We start from the raw sequence: 19707 nt of genomic DNA, 5'->3' as shown, positions 1-19707 counted from the left end.
TGGCTTCGACTCAAAATTTTGGGCTGCTATCGGTGGCCTAATAATGCTCGATTGTGTCCCATGAATAGTAGGTCTAATAAAATCTGAAAGAGTTTTTCGTTGGCCCTCTTGTTCCGCCATGTTTTCAGATCCTTCACCCTCTATTTTCAGCTGAATGATTCTGTTCTTCCACAGGTTGTTTACCCCTTCTACGAAATGTTCATTCAGGTTCAAGATCTCTTTCAACCAATGTCGAAGGGTTCCATCAAGTCATAACCTGGAGCTGCAACCAAAGAAAGAAAAACAAATAAGAAGGATGGAAGAATAAGAAGATATGAAATCGAACGAGTGATGAATAGCTAAAATAGTAAAGTGGAAAGTGTTTCCAAAATGCCTATTCCTCGGCAACAACGCCAAAAACTTGACACACCCTGAGCGTGTGACCGACAAGTGCACGGGCTTGTCGATGTAATAATACCCTAGTGAGTGAGGAGTCGAATCCACAGGGAATAGTGATCTGAAACACAAAGATTGTTATTTAACTAAAGTGAAAATGAATCAATAGTAGTGTGAACAAAATCAATATGAAAATAACTAAAGAAAATAAGAAAGAGAGGCGCAATTATGTAAGAGGAAAGGCAATCGATAGAAAGTGTGGTACTCAGACATTACTCCCCCTAGGATTATTGTTTCAAGTGCAAGACCAACTATTATGTCTCCTAACTGATGCTTAATGAGTCACAGAAATCCTAAAATACATGGTCCCAAACTTAAGGTCAACCGTGACTATCTACACTATGCCCCGGTGGATAAATCAATCTGTTTCAACACCTCACACTGTTTAGAGTTGCAAGAAGCACTAGGGATTCTAATTGATAAACCCTATTGCATAATATAGGTCTAAACCCTTTGATACAGGTGACATACCCCTAGTCACAATTAAGCCCCAGCACTAAAGATTAATTCAATGCTTCAATTTGTTGCTCGTGCAACTAAGCCGCAGCGGAGTTCCTCTTTTTGCACTTCACTCGATTGTGACCACAATGAACTCTTGAAATACGTAGGTAAGATTAATCACAACTAAGGGGAAATGGGACAATCTGCTACTTCTCGACTCACCCTCTCGACTCTCTCCAATCTTGCTTTGTCTACCCTCATGGTGTCTCACTCACTCACAAGGACTACCAATGTAGACTCTCAACTCTAGTGTCACTCTAAGGGAGAAATCATTCAATAAGTATTAAAGATTGGAACTCAATTAAAGACATCAATTAAAGAAATCATAATAGAAGATCAATGAAACAATAACATCCTAGGGTTTACAAGTCCAAGTACCTACTAGGGGTCTAGCTCTACATGGAGCAAGATATAATCAATAATGAAATCGAAAGTAAAAACATGCAATCCATAAGTAAAACTTCCTCAGTATTCGTGTCGATGGTCTTGTGGAGTAGCCTCGTCATCTTCAAAGGTTCCCTTTCAAGCCTAGGGCACACCTGATAAGTGCTTGTGTGATAAGAACGGGAAGCGTTCTTTCCTTGTGATGAGGATTATTTTTATCAGGTTTTAGCGCTAATACTTGTGCATTTGTGTTACTGTCATGCATATAGGGTTGTGAAGCTAAGTATTGAGAAAAGAAGCCAAAAGTAGATCGTAATCGCATTGTTTCATGGAATCTTGGAAGGAACAAACGCGAAGACACAAGTGGGACTCCAAGATATGTGAATGTGTGCCAACATTCATGAATTAAAGTCACTACAATGGATTTTAGGGGCACAAAGGCAGTCACATTTGCATATCCTGACTTGTGTATTGATGACAAGATCTCCGCCAATGAAGCTTTTGATTGAAGAAGGCATGCGATATATGGCATAAACGTGTGTCCGTTTATGTTGCATCGATGAAGAGTGTGGAATTGGGAGTGTTCTGGCAGACTACTGTAGCAGTTACTGTTCATAGTCGGCCGAAAATGAGATTTCCAGAGAATCCATAGGGGCGTGTGGAAATTCCACAGGCCGGTGGGAAACATCCACAAGGGCGTGTGGATGCCCTATTCCAGCCCTCTTTAAGCCGTGATTCAGCCCGATTTTGGGGGATCTTTTTCACCTCTTCTCTTCCACTTTTCTCCATCGTTTGGGAGGCCGTCAGCTAGGGTTTCGAGAGGCTTTTGGCACGTCTTAGGAGTGGTTTAAAGGATTTGATATCACGATTCGCTTGGAAGAAGGTTACTGGGGGACCTTTCGTCGGCATAGATCTGGAGAGGTGTGCCCTAGGCCGGACAAGGGAACCCTTGGAGAAGACTCAGCTACTCGACAAGACATTCGACACAAACACTGAGGAGTTTTTTTTATGGATTACTTGTTTTCACATTCCATTTCATTGTTGATTGTCACTAGCACCACGGAGAGCTAAACCCCTAGTGAGTACTTGGATTTGTGAACCCTAGGATGCTATTGTTTCTTTAAACCTTTTATTATGCTTGCCTTAATTGATGTTTTAATTGATTTCCAATCTTGAATGCTTGTTGAATGATGTCTCTCTTAGAGTGACACTAGCGTTGATAGTCTATATTTTGAACCTTTGTGAATGTATGACACGCAATGAGGGTTAGACAAAGCTAGATTGGAGAGGGTGAGAGGGTGAGTCGAAAGGTAGCGGAGCGTCCCCTTTCACCTTCGAGTTGATTTACTCTACCTCCACGTTCTAAAAGTTCTTTGCGATCATTGTAGAGTGAACAGGCTAAGGGATAACCTTCCGCTGGGGCTTAGTTTCAAAGTCAACGGACCTACCGGATCATTGTAGAGCTTAATTGTGACTAGGGACCTACCGCCTGGATCGAAGGGTTAGATCTACACAAAGGAATAGGGTTTATCACTTGTAATCCCTAGAGCATCTTGCAACTGTACACAATGCGAGGTGTTGAGACTGATCAATTTCTCCACCGGGACTTAGTGTAGAGTTAGTGATGGTTGACCTTAGATTTGGGACCATGTATCTTAGGATCTCCACGACTCATTAATGCATTAGTTATGAAGCATAATAGTTGGTTTTGCACTTGAAACGATTATCTTAGGCAGGACAGTATCCAAGTACCCTACTTCTATCGATTACTTTATCTCTCACCTACTTATGATTTTTTTTTCTTGTTTCTTTTACTCTTGTTTACACCACACCTTATCAACACAATCATTGTTCATCTTCACTCGGTTAAGTAGCAATTTAAATATTTTTTACTCCCTACTGCCTGTGGATATGATACCCCACTCACCTGGGAATTTATTACTCGACAAACTCGTGCACTTGCGGGTAACACGCAAATGTCGTTGTTAAGTTTTTCACACCATTGCCGGAGAGTAGGCGTTTAGAGATACTTTGCACTTTGTTATCTTAGCCATTCATTCATCCATTCTATTTCATATTTTCTTATTCTATCATCTTTCTAATTTTGTTTTCTTATTTTGGTGTAGCTCCAGGTTATGACCCAGGGATAATCCTTTGATATTAATTGAAGTAGATTCCAAACCTGAAGGGGAAAAGAACCTGCGGAAGAACCGTCCAATCTAGGTGACGTGGAAGTTGAAGGATCTGACAACATGGCTGAACAGAATGAACAACTGCGAACATTATCTTATTACGCAAGACCGTTAGTACTGGGGACACAATCTAACATTGTAGGATCCCCAATTTCAGCTCCAAACTTTGAGCTGAAGGCAGCATTCATCCAGATGATTCAACAGCCAGCGCAGGTCAATGGCTTGGCTGATGAAAATCCAAACAACCACATAGAGAACTTCTTAGAAGTTTGTGTTATGCTAAAGATTAACGGTGTATCGGATGATGCTATGAGATAGAGGGCTTTCGATTTTCTCTAAAAGGAAGAGCCAAGCAGTGGCTTCATTCCTTGCCAAAAGCATCCATCACAACTTGGAATGAGATGGTCAATTCTTGTGGTGTCAAACGGGACGGCCTGGCCCGGCACGGCCCGGGCCCATACGCCCATGCACAATGCGCGCTCGGGCCGCATTTCCCGTCTAGAAATCGTGCGGTACCGGCATGGCCCGCCAACCACCAAGGTCGTCCCAGCATGTGGCCCGCCCGGTTATATTATATTTACATTTTTTATTTTAAACCCCAAAAATATAAAAATATACACTAAAATTGTTAAAAAAAATATAAAAAAATATCCTAAAATTCAAAAACATAGAAATAAAAGCCATATTGACCAAAAAAACAAAAAAAAAATATACCAAAAAATTAAAAAAGAAAAAAAGAAAAAACATGCATTTGGCGTGACGGGCCATGTTGGCCAGAAGCGGGCCGCGGGCTGCAAACCCCTAGCCCAGCACGGCCCAGGGTTTGGGCCGTGGCTGGCCCGAGCACGGTATTGTTGCACCGTGCTTGGGCCAAGCACGGCCCAACTCGTGCCAGGCCGTGCTAGGCCCGGGCCGGCACGGCCTGTTTGACACCACTAGTCGAAGCTTTCCTTGCAAGATACTTTCCACTGGGGAAGTTGGCAAAGCTTTAAAATGAGATATCGTGATTTGTGCAGATGGAATTGGAATCATTGTTTAAGACAAGGGAGCTAGGATCTTTCACAGAGGTGCCCATAACATGAATTTTCCGAATGGATGATTATTCAGACTTTTTATAATGGGTTGAATCCAAGTACAAGGCAATTGCTAGATGCCGCCGTAGGAAGAACAATGGGGAGTAAAACCCCCGAAGAGGCCTGACATTTGGTGAAGGATATTGCCATGAATAGCTACCAGTGGAACCCGCGGGAAAGGAAGAAAGTAGCCGGACTCCATGAAATAGATGCAGTCACTTCTTTGGCGGCCCAAGTGGAATCATTGAGTAAGAAATTAGACCTTCTAACTTCTAATAGAGTGGTGGACGTGACTAATTGCACTGGGTGCAGTGGAGGACATACCCCTCTGATTGCCCGATAGCCATTGGTGGTACACCCTCCGTTGAACAAGTTGATTATGTGGGTAATGCAATGAGAAACCAAGCCAATCCTTATAGCAATCCTTATAGCAATACCTACAATTCTGTTTGGAATAACCACCATAATTTCTCATGGAACAATAAAGGTCAACAAAAAGCCACCGCACCACCGGGTTTTCAACAACAACAAATCCCAAACATGGATAATCGAGTTTCAGGTTTGGAGACCTAGATGACCGATCTAGACAAGGCCTTGACTCGATTTGTGCAATCATCGGATACACGGTTCCAATCGGTCAAGGCTACACTTCGCAACCACACCGCGTCATTGCACAATCTAGAAAATCAAGTGGGGCAAATTGCGAAGTCTCTATCGGAGAGACCACAAGGAAGCTTGCCGAGTAATACCGAGACCAACCCACGAGAACATGTGAAGGCGATCACTTTGGGAAGTGGTCGTGAGGTTGAAGGTAGGCTTCCAAGTTATAAGACCAATGTTGAAGCACCGGAGGTCGTAGAGGTTGAGAAGGGAGCAACCAAGGAGAAGGACGTGGCACCCCCACCTTACAAGCCAAGAATCCCTTATCCCTCTAGATTGAAGAACGACCAAGTGGATGAGCAGTACAAAATGTTTCTGGGTTTGTTTAGGCAACTACATATAAACATTCCCTTTGTTGAGGCATTATCCCAAATGCCTAGGTATACCAAGTTCTTGAAAGATTTGTTGACCAACAAAAGGAAGTTGGAGGAGAGTGCCTCCGTGATTCTAGATGCATGTGACTGCCTTGGTGTCCCTCCAAACCAAGTAGGGATGCAAATGATGAAGATCTTGCTATCATTGCACAAGTCGGGATACGTAAATGTGACTGCCTTGGTGTCCCTCCAAACCATGTAATTGCTTGAGCGTATGGAGGTTGGCACACATTCCCGTATCTTCGAGCACAACTTGTGTCGTCACGTTTGTTCACTCCAAGATTTCATCAATAAAGTGCAATCGTAATCTACCTTTTTTTTCCTTCCTCTATATTTGACTCCACAACCCAACCTGCACACAAGTAACACAAATACACATATATTAGCACTAAAATCTGGTAATAGTAATGCTCATAGTAAGAAAAAAATACTTCATATTACTAATACATAAAATTAGAGAGCTAAACCCCTAGAGGGTAATTAGACTTGTAATCCCTAGGATATTATTGTTTAATTGATGACTTCCAATCTTGAATGCTCGTTGAGTTGATTTTCCCTTAGAGTAACACTATGGATGAGAATCCATCTTGGTATCCTTTGTGGATGAGTGACACACCATGAGGGTTAGACAATCCTAGATTGGAGGGGGTTGTGTGGGTGAGTCGAGAGTTAGCGGAACTCCCCTTGCCCCTCCGGTGTGATTTATCCTGCCACAACGTTTCAAGAGTTCTTTGCGGTCACAATATAGTGAAGTGCTAAAAGACAAACTCTACTGGGGCTTAGTTGCGCGAGCAATAGAGTGAAGCGTTGAAGTAATTCTTAGTATCTAGGGCTAAATTGTGACTAGTTGTCTTTCACCTGGACCAAAGGGTTAGATCTACATAAGGGAATAAGATTTATCACTTGGAGTCCCTAGAGCTTTATGTTACCTTGCACAGTGTGAGGCATTTAGACTGAGCAATTTCTCCGCGGGGGCATAGTGTAGGGTTAGTCACGATTGACCTTAGGTTTGGGACCGTGTGTTTTAGGATTTCCAGGACTCATTAAGCATTAGTTGAGAAACATAATGGTTGGTGTTGCACTTAAAACAATTGGTTTATTGTGAGCAATGACCGGGTGCCCCAATTTCTGTCAATTTCCTCTCCTATCTTTTATTTGTGTTTCCTTCTTCTTTCATTATTTCTATTTTTATTGATTTTGCTGAAACCACTATTGATTTATCTTTATTCTAGTTAAATAGAAATCTTTGTGTTTCTATTCACTATTTCCTGTGGATACGGCTACCTACTCACCAGAGTATTATTACTTCGACAAACCCGTGTACTTGTGGTACACACGCAAAAAGGGCGATGTCAACAAACTCAATTGGGGCTTAGTTGCACGAGCAACAGAGTAACGTGTTGAAGTAATCCTTAGTGCTGGGGCTTAATCATGACTAGGTGTCTTTCGCCTGAACCAAATGGTTAGATCTATATTAGAGAATAGGGGTTATCACTTGGAGTCCCTAGATCCTCAAGCAGTCCCATACAGTGTGAGGTGTTGAGAGTATCCTTTTCCGCCGAGGTATAGTATAGAGGGCTAGTCACGGTTGCCCTTATGTCCAGGACCGTGTGTTTTTGGAATTCCATAACTCATTAAACTTCAATTAGGAGGAATAATATTAATCTTGCACTTGAAACAATAGTCCTAGGGTGAGTATTGTCTGAGTACCATATTTTACTATTGATTACCACACTTTACTCCTCTTGTTTTCCCTTTTCTCTCTCTTACTTTGATTTGCATTGATCTTTTGAAGCAACATCACACATTGGTTTCACTCTAGCTAAATAGCAATACTTAGTGCTTCTGAACAACTATTCCCTGTGGATTCGAATACCCACACGAGGGTATTTTATTACTTTGATGACCAGTGTAGTTGCAGTACACACGTGCAAGGGTGTATCAAGTTTTTAGCGCCGTTGTCAGGGAGTAGGCATTTTGGAAGCATTTGCACTTTGTTATTTTAGCTATTCAACACTTGTTCTATTTAACATTTTCTTTTTCTTCCATTGTTCTGATTTTTTTTCTTTCTTTGATTGCAGCTCCAGGTTATGACCCGAGGCAGCCCTTCGAATTTAGTTGAAGTTGATTCAGAGATTGGAAGGAGAACTCATAGATGGGGAAAGGATCCTGTACAAGAACAGATGAATCAAGCTGAGATTTTATCACTTATACATGTGTATTCATGTTCTTTTATGCATGTAGGACTGTGGAGACAAGTATTGAAGAAGAAAACCAAAGTAGATCGTGAATGCACTTTATTGATGAAATCTTGGAGAAACGTGAAGACACAAGTTGTGTTCAAAGGCATATGAGTGTGTGCCAACCACCATTGTGCTCGAGTGAACAGGCAAATTGGAGAGGCACAAAGCCAGTGACACTCATGTGTTCCAATTTGTGCAATGCTTGCAAGATTGTTGTCAGATATGATTTTATTGAAGATGCAACGCAATCTACCTCATGGATGTGTGCCCGTTCATGTGGTCTCATTGAAAGTGTGGATTCAGGAATATTTTGGCAAACTACTGTAGTATGTTACTGTAATAAATTAATGTAGTAGTTACTGTTCACATGCCGCTGAAAAATCGATTCCTGCAAAAATTCACACGGGCGTGTGGAAATTCCACACGCCCGTGTGGATGCCCGATTCCAGCCTATTTAAGGCGTGGCTTCAGTCAGTTTTGAGGATCTTTTTTCCCACCCTTTGGCCATTCTTTTCTCATCTTTGGAGGCGCTTGCGGCTAGGGTTTGGAGAGGCTTTGGCAAGGGTTTTAGAGTAGTTCTACGGCCTTCAACACCGCATTCCTTTGGAAGATAGTTATTGTGGGAGCTTTCGTCTGCATCGATTCGGTGAGGTGTGCCTAGGCTTGCTTGGTGAGGGAACTTTTGGAAAAGATGCGACTACTCTATAAGACCAATGACACGAAATATCAAGAGGGTTTTACTTATGGATTACATGTTTTTACTTTTGATTTCATTAATGATTGTATCTTACTCCATGGAGAGCTAAACCCATAGTGGGTACTTGGACATGTAAACTGTAGGATGATATTGTTTCTTTGACCTTTCTATTACGTTTATTTAACTGATGTTTTTAATTGAGTTCCAATCTTGAATGCTTGTTGAGTGGATTTCCCCTTAGAGTGACACTAGGATTGAGAATTTACATTGTTAATCCTTGTGAGTGAGTGACACACCATGAGTGTTAGACAAAGCAAGATTGGAGAGGGTCGAGAGGTTGAGTCGAGAGGTAGTGGAACGTCCCCTTTCCCTGCCGGTGTGATTTATCCTACCTCCACGTTCCAAGAGTTCTTTGCAGTCGCAATAGAGTGAAGTGCTAAGAGACGGACTCCGCTGGGGCTTAGTTGCACGAGCAACAGAGTTAAGCGTTGAAGTAATCCTTAGTATCTATGGCTTAATTTTGACTAGGGGTCTTTCGGCTGGACCAAAGGGTTAGATCTATATTAGAGAATAGGGTTTATCACTTTGGAGTCCATAGAGATTTAAGCAACCTTGCATAGTGTGTGGCGTCGAGATTGAGCAATTTCTCCGTCGGGGCATAGTGTCGGGTTAGTCACGGTTGACCTTAGGTTTGGGACCATGTGTTTTAGAATTTCCACGACTCATTAAGAATTGGTTGAGAGACATAATGGTTGGTCTTGCACCTGAGACACTAGTCCTAGAGTGAGGAATGTCCGGGTGCCCCACTTTCTGTCGATTACCTCTCTTATCATTTACCTACACCTCTTTCTTCTTTACTTGTTGCTATTTACATTGATTTTTTTCACACCACTATCGATTCATTTTCATTTTAATTAAATAGCAATCTTAGTGTTTCTGATCACTATTCCCTGTGGATACGACTACTTACTCACCAAGGTATTATTATTTTGATAAATCCATGCATTTGGTTCTCACATGCCAAAGGGTGTGTCATGTTTTTGGTGCCGTTGCTGGGGAATAGGCGTTTTAGAAACACTTTATACTTTGTTATTTTAGCTATTCATTACTTTGTGTATTTCACACATTATTATTCTTCCATCGTTCTGATTTGTTTTTCTTTCTTTGGTTGCAACTCTAGGTTATGACCCGAGGAAACCCTTCGACATTGGTTGAAGGATATCCACACATTGAACGAAGAATTCATAGAATTGGAAAAGAACCTGTACAAGAACAGTCAAGTCAAGCTAAAATAGAAGGTGAAGGGTCTAATAACATTGCAAGACAGAATGAGTAGCAGAAGACAAAGTCAGATTATGCCAAACCCGTAGTTCTTGGCACAACTTCTAGTATTGTGTGGCCACCGATTACCACCCAGAATTTTGAGCTAAAGCCAGCATTCATCCAAATGATACAGCTAAAGCCAACAATCATCGAGAACTTCTTGGAAGTGTGTGACATGCTTAAAGATTAATGGCGTTATGGATGATGCTATCAGATTGAGGGCCTTCCCATTTTCCTTGAAGGGGAGAGCAAAACAGTGGATACATTCATTACCTAGAGCATCAATCACTACTTGGAAGGAGATGGTAGAAGCTTTTCTTGCCCAATATTTCTCTCCTGGAAAAGTCTGCAAAGCTCAGGAATGAAATATCCACCTTTGCGCAAATGGAATTGGAGTCTCTTTTTGAGACAAGAGATAGGTTCAAGGAGCTTTTACGGAAGTGTCCTCTATATGGGTTCCCCGAGTGGATAATCATTCAGACTTTTTGCAATGGTTTGAACCCAAGCACAAGGCAGTTACTTGATGCAGCAGCAGGAGGTACCTTAGGAAGCAAGACCTCTAAAGAAGCTCGATATCTCATTGAAGAAATGGCCATTTGCAGCTGCCAGTGGAACACAAGAGTTAGAAAAAGGGTAGCCGGACTTCATGAGATTGATGTAGTTACTTCATTGGCGCCCTAGGTTGAGTCATTGAGTAAGAAGTTAGATACTCTAACTTCTCCTTGAGTGGCTGTTCTAACTAGTTGTACTGGGTGTGGGGGAGGACATGCCTCATTCGATTGCCCGATTTCTATTGGTGGAACATCCTCGGTAGAATAAGTGGATTTTTTGGGTAATGTAATGAAAGCCAAGGCAATCCATATAGCAACACCTACAATCCAGCTTGGAGGAGTCACTCGGACCTTTCATTGAGTAATCAAGGGCAACAAAAGGCTATGGCACTACCGGGTTTCCAACAACAACAACAATAAGCCCCGGATATGAATAATCGAGTTTCAGGTTTGGAGACCCAGATGAACGATCTAGAGAAAGCTTTGACCAAGTTTATCCAATCATCAGATACAAGGTTTCAGTCGGATGAAGCTACACTTCACAACCACACCGCGCCATTGCACAATTTAGAGAATCAAGTGGGGTAAATTTCAAAGTCTTTATCAGAGAGACCTCAAGGAAGCTTGTCGAGTAACACCGAAACTAATCCGACAGAACATGTAAAGACGATCACTTTGAGAAGTGGTTGTGAGATTGAGGGTAGGTTTCCAAGTGAGAAGACCAATATTGAAGTACCCGAGGTCATGGAGGTTGAGGAGAGAACCAAAGGAAAGAAGGTGGCAATCCCACCATACATGCCAGGAATCCCTTATCCTTCGAGATTAAAGAACAACCAAAATGATGAGCAATACAAGAAGTTCTAGGGTTTATTCAAGCAATTGCACATCAACATACAATTTGTGGAGGCATTGTCTCAAATGCCTCGTTTTGCAAAGTTTCTCAAGGACCTCTTGACCAATAAGAGAAAGTTGGAGGAGAGTGCATCTGTGATCTTAGATGCTTCATGTTCGGCAGTGTTGCAAAAGAATAAGCCGAACAAGAAGGACCCTGGAAGCTTTATCATTCCATGTAGAGTGATCTTAAATGCCCTAGTACTGTGGCTTGTAGAGCAGTCTAAATACATGATTTAGGGATGTAAAAAACAAAAAAAAAAAAAGGGAATTGTGAAAATGAGTTTATGACAGTATTCCTCTGCTAGTGAAGCATGAATGCGTCTATGTGGATTTGTAATCGAGTAGTTAGTTGGCTCTTGTGCCAAATCAACATGTGCATCCTCCAGAAAGATTTTTGTGCAAATCTACATTGGTCAGACTTGGAAAAATGGAAAGAAAATAAACCTTTTGATCTTATGGTTGCCTACCTAGTGTTGTTGTGAGGAAAAAAGGATTTAGTTTCAAGCTAAAGAATTAGAAGGGTCTTTCTTGGCCATTGAAGTAGCACTTAATAGTTTAAGACTTAGTATTCTTTGTATGTGGAGTGATTAGCATCTAGAGTTGTACTAAATGAAGTCCTTAGTCTAGACCAGATCAGGGCAAACGAGATAAAATATTCACTTACAAGGCACAGATATATAAGAGGTAAGACAGGGTATTTTTATTATGCTTATTAACTGTAACTCAACATCTATTTATCATTGTCCATTGCTTTTGGATTCTTATACTTGCTTGAGGTAATACATTTAGCCACTTATCAATCTCTTTGTTTTTCATAAGTCGTTTACTTGTTGATAAGCAACGCTTAAGTGTGGGGTTATTTGATAAGTGTCTAAATGTAGGTATTTTTTTTATATATATTTTATTCACTTTGCATGTATTTTCTTGTGGATTGATGCCCGTTTTGTGCTTAATCATGTACTATTTGCTTTGTAGGGCACTAGAAAGCTATGGAGAACATGAGGATACCATTTGGTTGAAAAGAAGAAGAAAACAGTCAAAAGCACTGTAGTGGAGTTACTATAGCAGAGTTAATGTAGCAATCACTGTAGCATTTAAATTGTTTGAAGCAGCTTGTCCAGAACTTCATGCAGCCCTCATACGGGCCGTATGAAGGCCGTATGCCCGTTTGAAGCAAAAATTGGGGTTTTTAAGTGCTATATGGTCCCCATACGATCCCCCATAAGCCGTATGCTTCATAGGGTATAAATACAGATTTCTAGGGCAAAATTCAGGGACTTTTAGAGAGGGCTTTTTGGAGACTTCTTGGGAGACCTTGAGCGACCTTAGGAAGAAGAAGAAGGGCAAGGAAACGAGGAGATCATCGAAGGGCAAGGTCAAGGGCTCTCAAGGTTGGAAGACATCATCATTCAAGGGGGAGATCGACAATCATTTGAAGGAAGGAGATCCGAGGCTAGAGGATGCGTCATTTGGCATTCCTTTAGTGGAGGAAGAGTCATTCGGCTAATTTTCCACCTCCTTCGCCATTTCATTTAGGGAATGTCATTTTTGAGTTTGATTTATTTTTTGCTTAATTTTGTTGATTGTTGTGGTATGATGGCACACTAGACCCCAAGGCTATCGGATGTTGGTAAACCTTAGGGGGTTTATCATGTGTTTTGGATGATTTCTTGTTAATTTAATGCTTGGGTTGATTTGAGATTTAATCCATTTGTTTCATGCTAAGAGCTACCCTAAGGAGAAATCCATAATTCTTTTGTGAGTTATACATGTAGATGTGACCTACTCGCATGTATTAGATCATGAATGGATTAAAAGGGGATACTTGTATCAACACACCGAGAAATTGGATGTTGGTAGCCCTCCGTGTTTTAGGGGCGAACTTAGGATCGTTTATCCCTATTTTGGGATTTCCTTATACTCAATGCAATCATAGGAATGTAGATTTGGAAGAAATTTCTATCAACATTCATATGGGATTAGGGTTCAACCGGTGAGAAATTGCGGTTGTTTTAATCTAGATATCTCTTGGTCCAAATTACCCTTGCATCTTTTGTTCTTAATCCATGTATCATGATGACCCCTCAAGGGGATCCACATCCATAGGCCTTTGCATTTCATTGTTATTTTTGCTTGCTCATTGCTTGTTCTTACCCTTGCTCATTGCTTGCTCATGATTAAATACCTTTTCTTAAGATGGTAGGCTAGATGATAGGTCGAGGAGTAATAGGAGATCCTTAGCAATGTGGAATACAATCTTCGTGTCTTCACATGAGGTGTTACTTGGCGACCCCGTACACTTGCGGGGAATCAATCAGTTACCCATAAAAGTGGAGGTTGAGGAAAGAGCTAATGAGAGGGAGGTGGTAACCCCAACTTACAAGCCAAGAATTCCTTATCGTTCAAGGTTGAAGAATGACCAAAATGATGAGCAATAAAAGAAGTTTTTGGACCTATTCAAGCAACATCAACATCCCATTTGTGGAGGCATTGTCTCAAATGCCTCGCTATGCAAAATTTTTTAAGGACCTCTTGAACAACAAGAGGAAGTTGAGGAGGGTGCATCTGTGATCTTAGATGCTTCATCCTTGGCGGTGTTGCAAAAGAATATGCCGAACAAGAAGAAAGACCCTGGTAGCTTCATCATTCCGTGCAACATTGGTAATTTGGGTGAGGAGAAAGCATTGGAGGATTCAGGGGCTACGATTAATTTCATGCCTTATACATTCTTTCAGAAGCTAGGTTTGGGAGAACCTAGACCTACTCGGATGACACTTTAACTAGCCGATCGATCGGTTAGACATCCGAGTATCACTGAGGATGTACTTGTGGAAGTTGATAAGTATATCTTTCTTGCGGACTTTGTGGTTTTGGATGTTGATGAGGATGATGAGATTCCATTGATACTTGGGAGGTCATTCTTGTGCACTTCCAAGGCTCTTATTGACATAGACGGTGAGGAATTGACACTAAGAGTTGGAGATGACAAGTTAACATATCGTCTCTGATAAGTGCTTATATGTTAAGAGTGCGAAGTATTCTTTCCTTATGTTGAGCACTTTTATCAGGTTTAATTGCTAATACATGTGTATTTGTGTTCTTTTGCGCACGTAGGGTTGTGAAGCTGAGTATTAAGAAAAGGAGCCAAAAGTAGATCGTGAATGCTCTATTTGGTGAAATCTTGGAAGGAACAAACGCGAAGACACAAGTGGGAATCTAAGATACGTGAATGTGTGCCAAGCTCCATGTAGTCAAGGCATTACAATGAGTTGGAGGGGCATGAAGTAAGTCATATTTGCGTATAACGACTTGTGCATTGATGAAAAGATCTTCACCAATGAGAACTTTGATTGAAGAAGAGTTGCGATCTACGGCATAAACGTGTGCCTGTTTATGTTGCCTCGATGAAAAGTGTGGAATTAGGAGTGTTTTGGCGGAGCATTATAGTAAGTACTGTAGCAAATAACTATAGCAATTACTGTTCATAGATGGACGAAAATCAGGTTTCCAGAGAATCCACACTGGCATGTGGAAATTCCCCACGCCCGTGTGGAAATTCCACAGGCCCGTGTGGATTCTCGATTCCAGCCCTATTTAAGCCTCGATTTAGCCTGATTTTTGGAATCCTTTCCCCCTCTTATCTCCAACATTTCTCCATCTTTTGAGAAGCCGTCGGCTAGGGTTTGGAGATACTTTTCGCAAGTCTTTGGAGTGGTTCTACGGATTCAACACCGCGCTTCGCTTAGAAGAAGGTTATTGGGGGAGCTTTCGTCGGCATAGATCCGGTGAGGTGTGCCCTAGGCCGGACAAGGGTAACTTTGGAGAGGACAAGGCTACTCTACAAGACCATCGACATGAACAATGAGGCGGTTTTTCTATAGATTACTTGTTTTTACATTCGATTTCATTGTTGACTGTAACTAGCTCCATGGAGAGCTAAACCCCTAGTGGATACTTGGATTTGTGAACCCTAGGATGTATTTGTTTCATTAATCTTCTATTCTGTTTTCCTTAATTGATGTCTTTAATTGAGTTTCAATCTTGAATGCTTGTTGAATGATTTCTCCCTTAGAGTGACACTAGGGTTGAGAGTCTACATTGGTAACCTTTGTGAGTGAGTGACACACCATGAGGGTTAGACATTGTAAGATTGGAGAGGGTGGAGAGGGTGAGTCGAGAGGTAGCGGAGCATCCCCTTTCTTCTCCGATGTAATTTATCCTACCTCCACATTCCAAGAGTTCTTTGTGGTCATAGTAGAGTGAATGGGCTAGGGGATAACCTTCGCTGGGGGCTTAGTTGCACAAGAAACAGAGTGAAGCATTGAAGTGATTTTAGCACCTAGGGCTTAATTACGACTAGGGGTGTTTCACTTGTACCAAAGGGTTAGATCTATACATTGGAATAGGGTTTATCACATGGAATCCCTAGAGTGTCTTGTAACTCTACACGGCGTGAGGTGTTGAGATTGATCGATTTCTTCACCGGGACATAGTGTAGAGTTAGTCACGGTTGACCTTAGGTTTGGGACCGTGTGTTTAAGAATTTTTATGACTCATTAAGCGTCAATTAGGAGATATAATAGTTGATTTTGCACTTGAAGCAATTGTCCTAGGTGGAACAATATCCGAGTACCCCACTTCTATCGGTTGCCTTACCTCTCATCTATTTGTGCCTCTCTCTTTCTTGTTTCTTTTACTCTTGCTTTCATTACATTTTATCAACAAAATCATTATTCCGTCTTCGCTTAGTTAGATAGCAATCTTGGTATTTTTATTCCCTACTCCTTGTGGATACGATACTCACTCACCCGGGATTTATTACTTCGACAAACCCAGTGGTCACACGCAAGGGGTGTTGTCAGGCTCGCTGAAGCCATGTGACATTCTCTTGATTTTGATGACACTCTGTATTTTCTTGACACCACTGATGAGTTAATTGATGATTACGTACAGGAAATGTTGTGTCCGGACCCATTGAAGACATGGCTAGATAAAGAAGTGGAGAATCAAGAAATTTTATCACTTGGTCTAGAGGACAAGGTGCAACCTACACCCTGAGTCATGAAGAGGATGATCAAAAAGCTCAAGAGATCAAGGAGACGTCACAAGAAGTACCCCAATGTTAGTGGGAATGAGCATTCACGAAGTAAGGGTGACGAACCCTTTTTTGGTAATAAACTCGATCATTCCTCCTCTGCATTGCAAAAATTGTGTTCATCGTGCTTTCAAGTTTTAGGTAAGAGGGCGACATTTATTCATGAACTCCATGAGGTAAGGATAGGTACGTCAAGCTTAGTGATGTTAAACAAGCGCTTCTTGGGATACAACCCAAGTCTTTATTGTTTTTCTAAGTCTTAGTTTAGTTTTTGCATGAATAAAAGCTTTAGTGTTGGTGTCTTGATTTTTACATGCTATTTCTGAGTTCTTCTTGTGGATCATTGGTGTTTTATCATGCTTCAATGTGTTTGGCGAAGTTTTAGGTTATTTGAGCGTGTTTTTATGTGTCTCTGGTTAGTTATTCACTGTATTTGTAGTGTTTGTGTATAATGGTGTTGTAGATTTTTTCTACAGAGTCTGTAATTTTTTTGAGTAATCTAGAGAAAACACACGGCCGTGTGGAATTTCCACACGGCCATGTGGAATTTCCGTTAAGAACTAAACTTCTCCATCCCAAGAAGACATAGGGGTGTGTGAATGCCCATGTGAGCAACTTTGTGATGGGCACACATCAGTGTGGAATTTCCACAAGGCTGTGTGGATCTCTGTAGAGTTAAAGGTCTCCATCCCGAAAAGACACAGGGGCTTGTGTCTGTCCCTGTGGAAGGCACACCGGCGTAGGTAATTTCCTCAAGCTTGTGTAAAACTCTGCAGAGAAAACTCTCTAATCCGAGAGCACACAGGGGCGTGTAGCTGCCTTGTGAGCCCCCCTTTGAATTTCCACACACCCATGTGGAACTTCCACAGGGGCGTGTTGAACACTTAGAGAAATTTTTCGGGAGAACAGAGAAGCCACAGGGGCGTATGGGTGCCCCTGTGTGTCGGGCACACGGGCGTGGGTAATTTCCACGCACCCATATGGATGTGTTCAAAGGTGAAAATTTTCATCCCAAGAGCAAACAAGGGTGTGTGTATGCCCCTGTGAAGCTCTCCTATGGAGACACAAGGGCGTGGGTAATTTCCACACGCCCGTATAGATGTATAGAACACTAAAGGGCGAGGACTTTTCTTTATAAGCTTCTTGTGCCTTTTCATTTTTTAAACGTCTCCACACCCAAAGAACACCTCTCTTTATCTTCCTGACCCTCTCTCTGTCTATTTAAAGGGGTTTTAATTAGTTATCCGGCCGTATTTGAAGATTTCAAGTTCCATTTTGTCGGTAGTCTTCCTTTTCCCTTTCTCTTCACCAATCTTCATGTCTCTTGCTCATTTGTGGTCGATTTTACATGGATTTCATGTTTTAATTGGTGGTGAATGTTTTTAGAATAGATTTAGAAGACTTTGTGATGTATTGTGGAATTTTTGGAGGTTTTGGCCGTGCGGCTGTTATGCCCCGAAGATCCACACAGGTGTGTGGAATTTCCACACAACCTTGTGGATTTCTGGAAAATTGCATTTTAAGTTTAATTTGATCAATTTCTTTTCAATTCTTGCAGGAATGGCCCCCACATCGAAGAAAGCGCCCGGCAAACGCCCCCGTGAGCCCTCTCTTGAGCAATTAGAGTTTGCTATCCCCGATCATTAAGCGCGGTTTAAGCATTTGTCAAAATTTAAGTTCGACCAATCGTATTTTTCAGACTTGAGTGCATTACAGGAGATTCATTTGGGTGATGAGATGGACGATGACGTAGACAAGCTCCTTTCTATGGGTAGCTGGCAACGTTTATCGTCCATCCGAGAGCCTGCTATCCGTATGTTAACATTGGAGGTGTTGGCGTGATTCGAGTTCGACAGTTCGTACTCTAGTTTCGATAGTATTAACACCGTTTAGTTCAGAGCTTTTGGATGATACTACAGTATGAGTGTGACGCAGTTCTTTGTCCGACTCGGTCTATATGATGAGGATTTCATTGATATAGAGGAGTATGAGCAGCTACCGACCGATCACCCAGGCAGTTTGACTCTGCAGAATGCTTACCGTACGCTGTATGGCCAGGGACAGTATGTGCCAGGGATCTCTAAGGCGACATGCCTCTCCCGACTAGCCTACAGATATATCCACGCCGTTCTTAGCCATTCTGTGAATGGCCGTGGTGACAGCACCAGAGTCCTCAGCCGTTAGGAGCTGCTATACTTATATTCTATGGTACAGAGCGAGCACTCCACTTAGGGCACATTTTGGCCGAGTATTTGCATCACCAGGGCTAGTATGCCAGAGTAGGAGTACTCTTCTCAGGCTCCTACATCACTCGACTCATCATGGGGATGGGTCTGTTGAACGCGATCAGAGGGGCTGAGAAGATCTTTGTACCATCTCTCCTCAGCTTGGAGATGATGCAATTGATGGGTATGCTGAGGAGGTATCGAGACGGTGTTTATGTGATGATCATGCCCCCACTAGAGACAGCTGAGGGAGAGGGTGATGCCGTCGAGAGTTCATAGCTTGCTATTCAGCTACAGCAGGAACAGATGGAGGTAGAGGCACCTCCCGCAGCACAGGAGCCACCTCCAGTGTGCATATTCTCTCCATCTCAAGCCCATGATCACTTTGACAGGCTCGAGAGTGCTGTAAGGGTGTTACAGAGTGACTTGGCTAAGGTTCGCGCAACACAGGCTGCGAACCATGCTGAGGTGATACGCATCTCGAGGCATTACAGTAGATTCTTGAACGATAGGTGACCTCACCTTTTGTGATGAGACCCCGAGCTCCACCAGCATCTCCGGCATCTCTAGCAGCATCACCACCACCAGCAGCACCAGCAGAGCAAGACACCGACGCTTGAGGCATCTTTATATTTCTTTGTCTTTATGTTATAGTGTTTTATTCAGCATTTTATTTTGGATTTGTATCACTCAGAAAACATCATCCTTCTGACTATTTTATTGCTTTTTAATTGTATCGAGTTGTATCACTCAGAAAACATCATCCTTGTGTATACGTGCAGATGGTCTTGTAAGTCTTGGATTTGAGGAATAGTTATTGGCACAGTTAATGTGGTATTTCACATGGCTGTGTGTGCTTCACAACCCGTTGGAACTCAACTCTCAATGAAATTAGCTCCACCAAATGCAACACTAGGAGTTCAGGGGAGTATTGTTTCAATTGCCCACTTTCACGCACATGTTTTTATTGTTTTACGTCTTTATTATGCTTGCATGAGTATATTAAGGACAATGTACATCTTAAGTGTGTGTGTGTGTGTGGGGGGATGGGGGTCACATT

General features: G+C 42.0%; 1 protein-coding gene and 1 non-coding gene across 2 annotated transcripts in view; one reads left to right on the top strand and one right to left on the bottom strand.

Moving 5' to 3' along the window:
- LOC120284099 overlaps positions 1-18606 on the top strand; it is a 32972-nt gene extending 14366 nt beyond the window's left edge. The window contains exons 12-17 of the mRNA XM_039290904.1: positions 3509-3725; positions 7701-7837; positions 17809-17893; positions 17981-18022; positions 18139-18260; positions 18342-18606. Of these exons, the coding sequence (XP_039146838.1) occupies positions 3509-3725; positions 7701-7837; positions 17809-17893; positions 17981-18022; positions 18139-18260; positions 18342-18606 (868 nt within the window). The remainder of the gene's footprint in view (positions 1-3508; positions 3726-7700; positions 7838-17808; positions 17894-17980; positions 18023-18138; positions 18261-18341) is intronic.
- Positions 10234-10340, bottom strand: LOC120250899. The gene has a single exon (XR_005533230.1). It is a non-coding gene; the product is annotated as a small nucleolar RNA R71 (small nucleolar RNA).
- Positions 18607-19707: the final 1101 nt, after the last annotated feature.

Source organism: Dioscorea cayenensis, chromosome 19, assembly GCF_009730915.1.
Source record: "Dioscorea cayenensis subsp. rotundata cultivar TDr96_F1 chromosome 19, TDr96_F1_v2_PseudoChromosome.rev07_lg8_w22 25.fasta, whole genome shotgun sequence".
NCBI lineage: Eukaryota > Viridiplantae > Streptophyta > Magnoliopsida > Dioscoreales > Dioscoreaceae > Dioscorea > Dioscorea cayenensis.
This window is presented reverse-complemented; position numbering and strand designations above follow the sequence as displayed.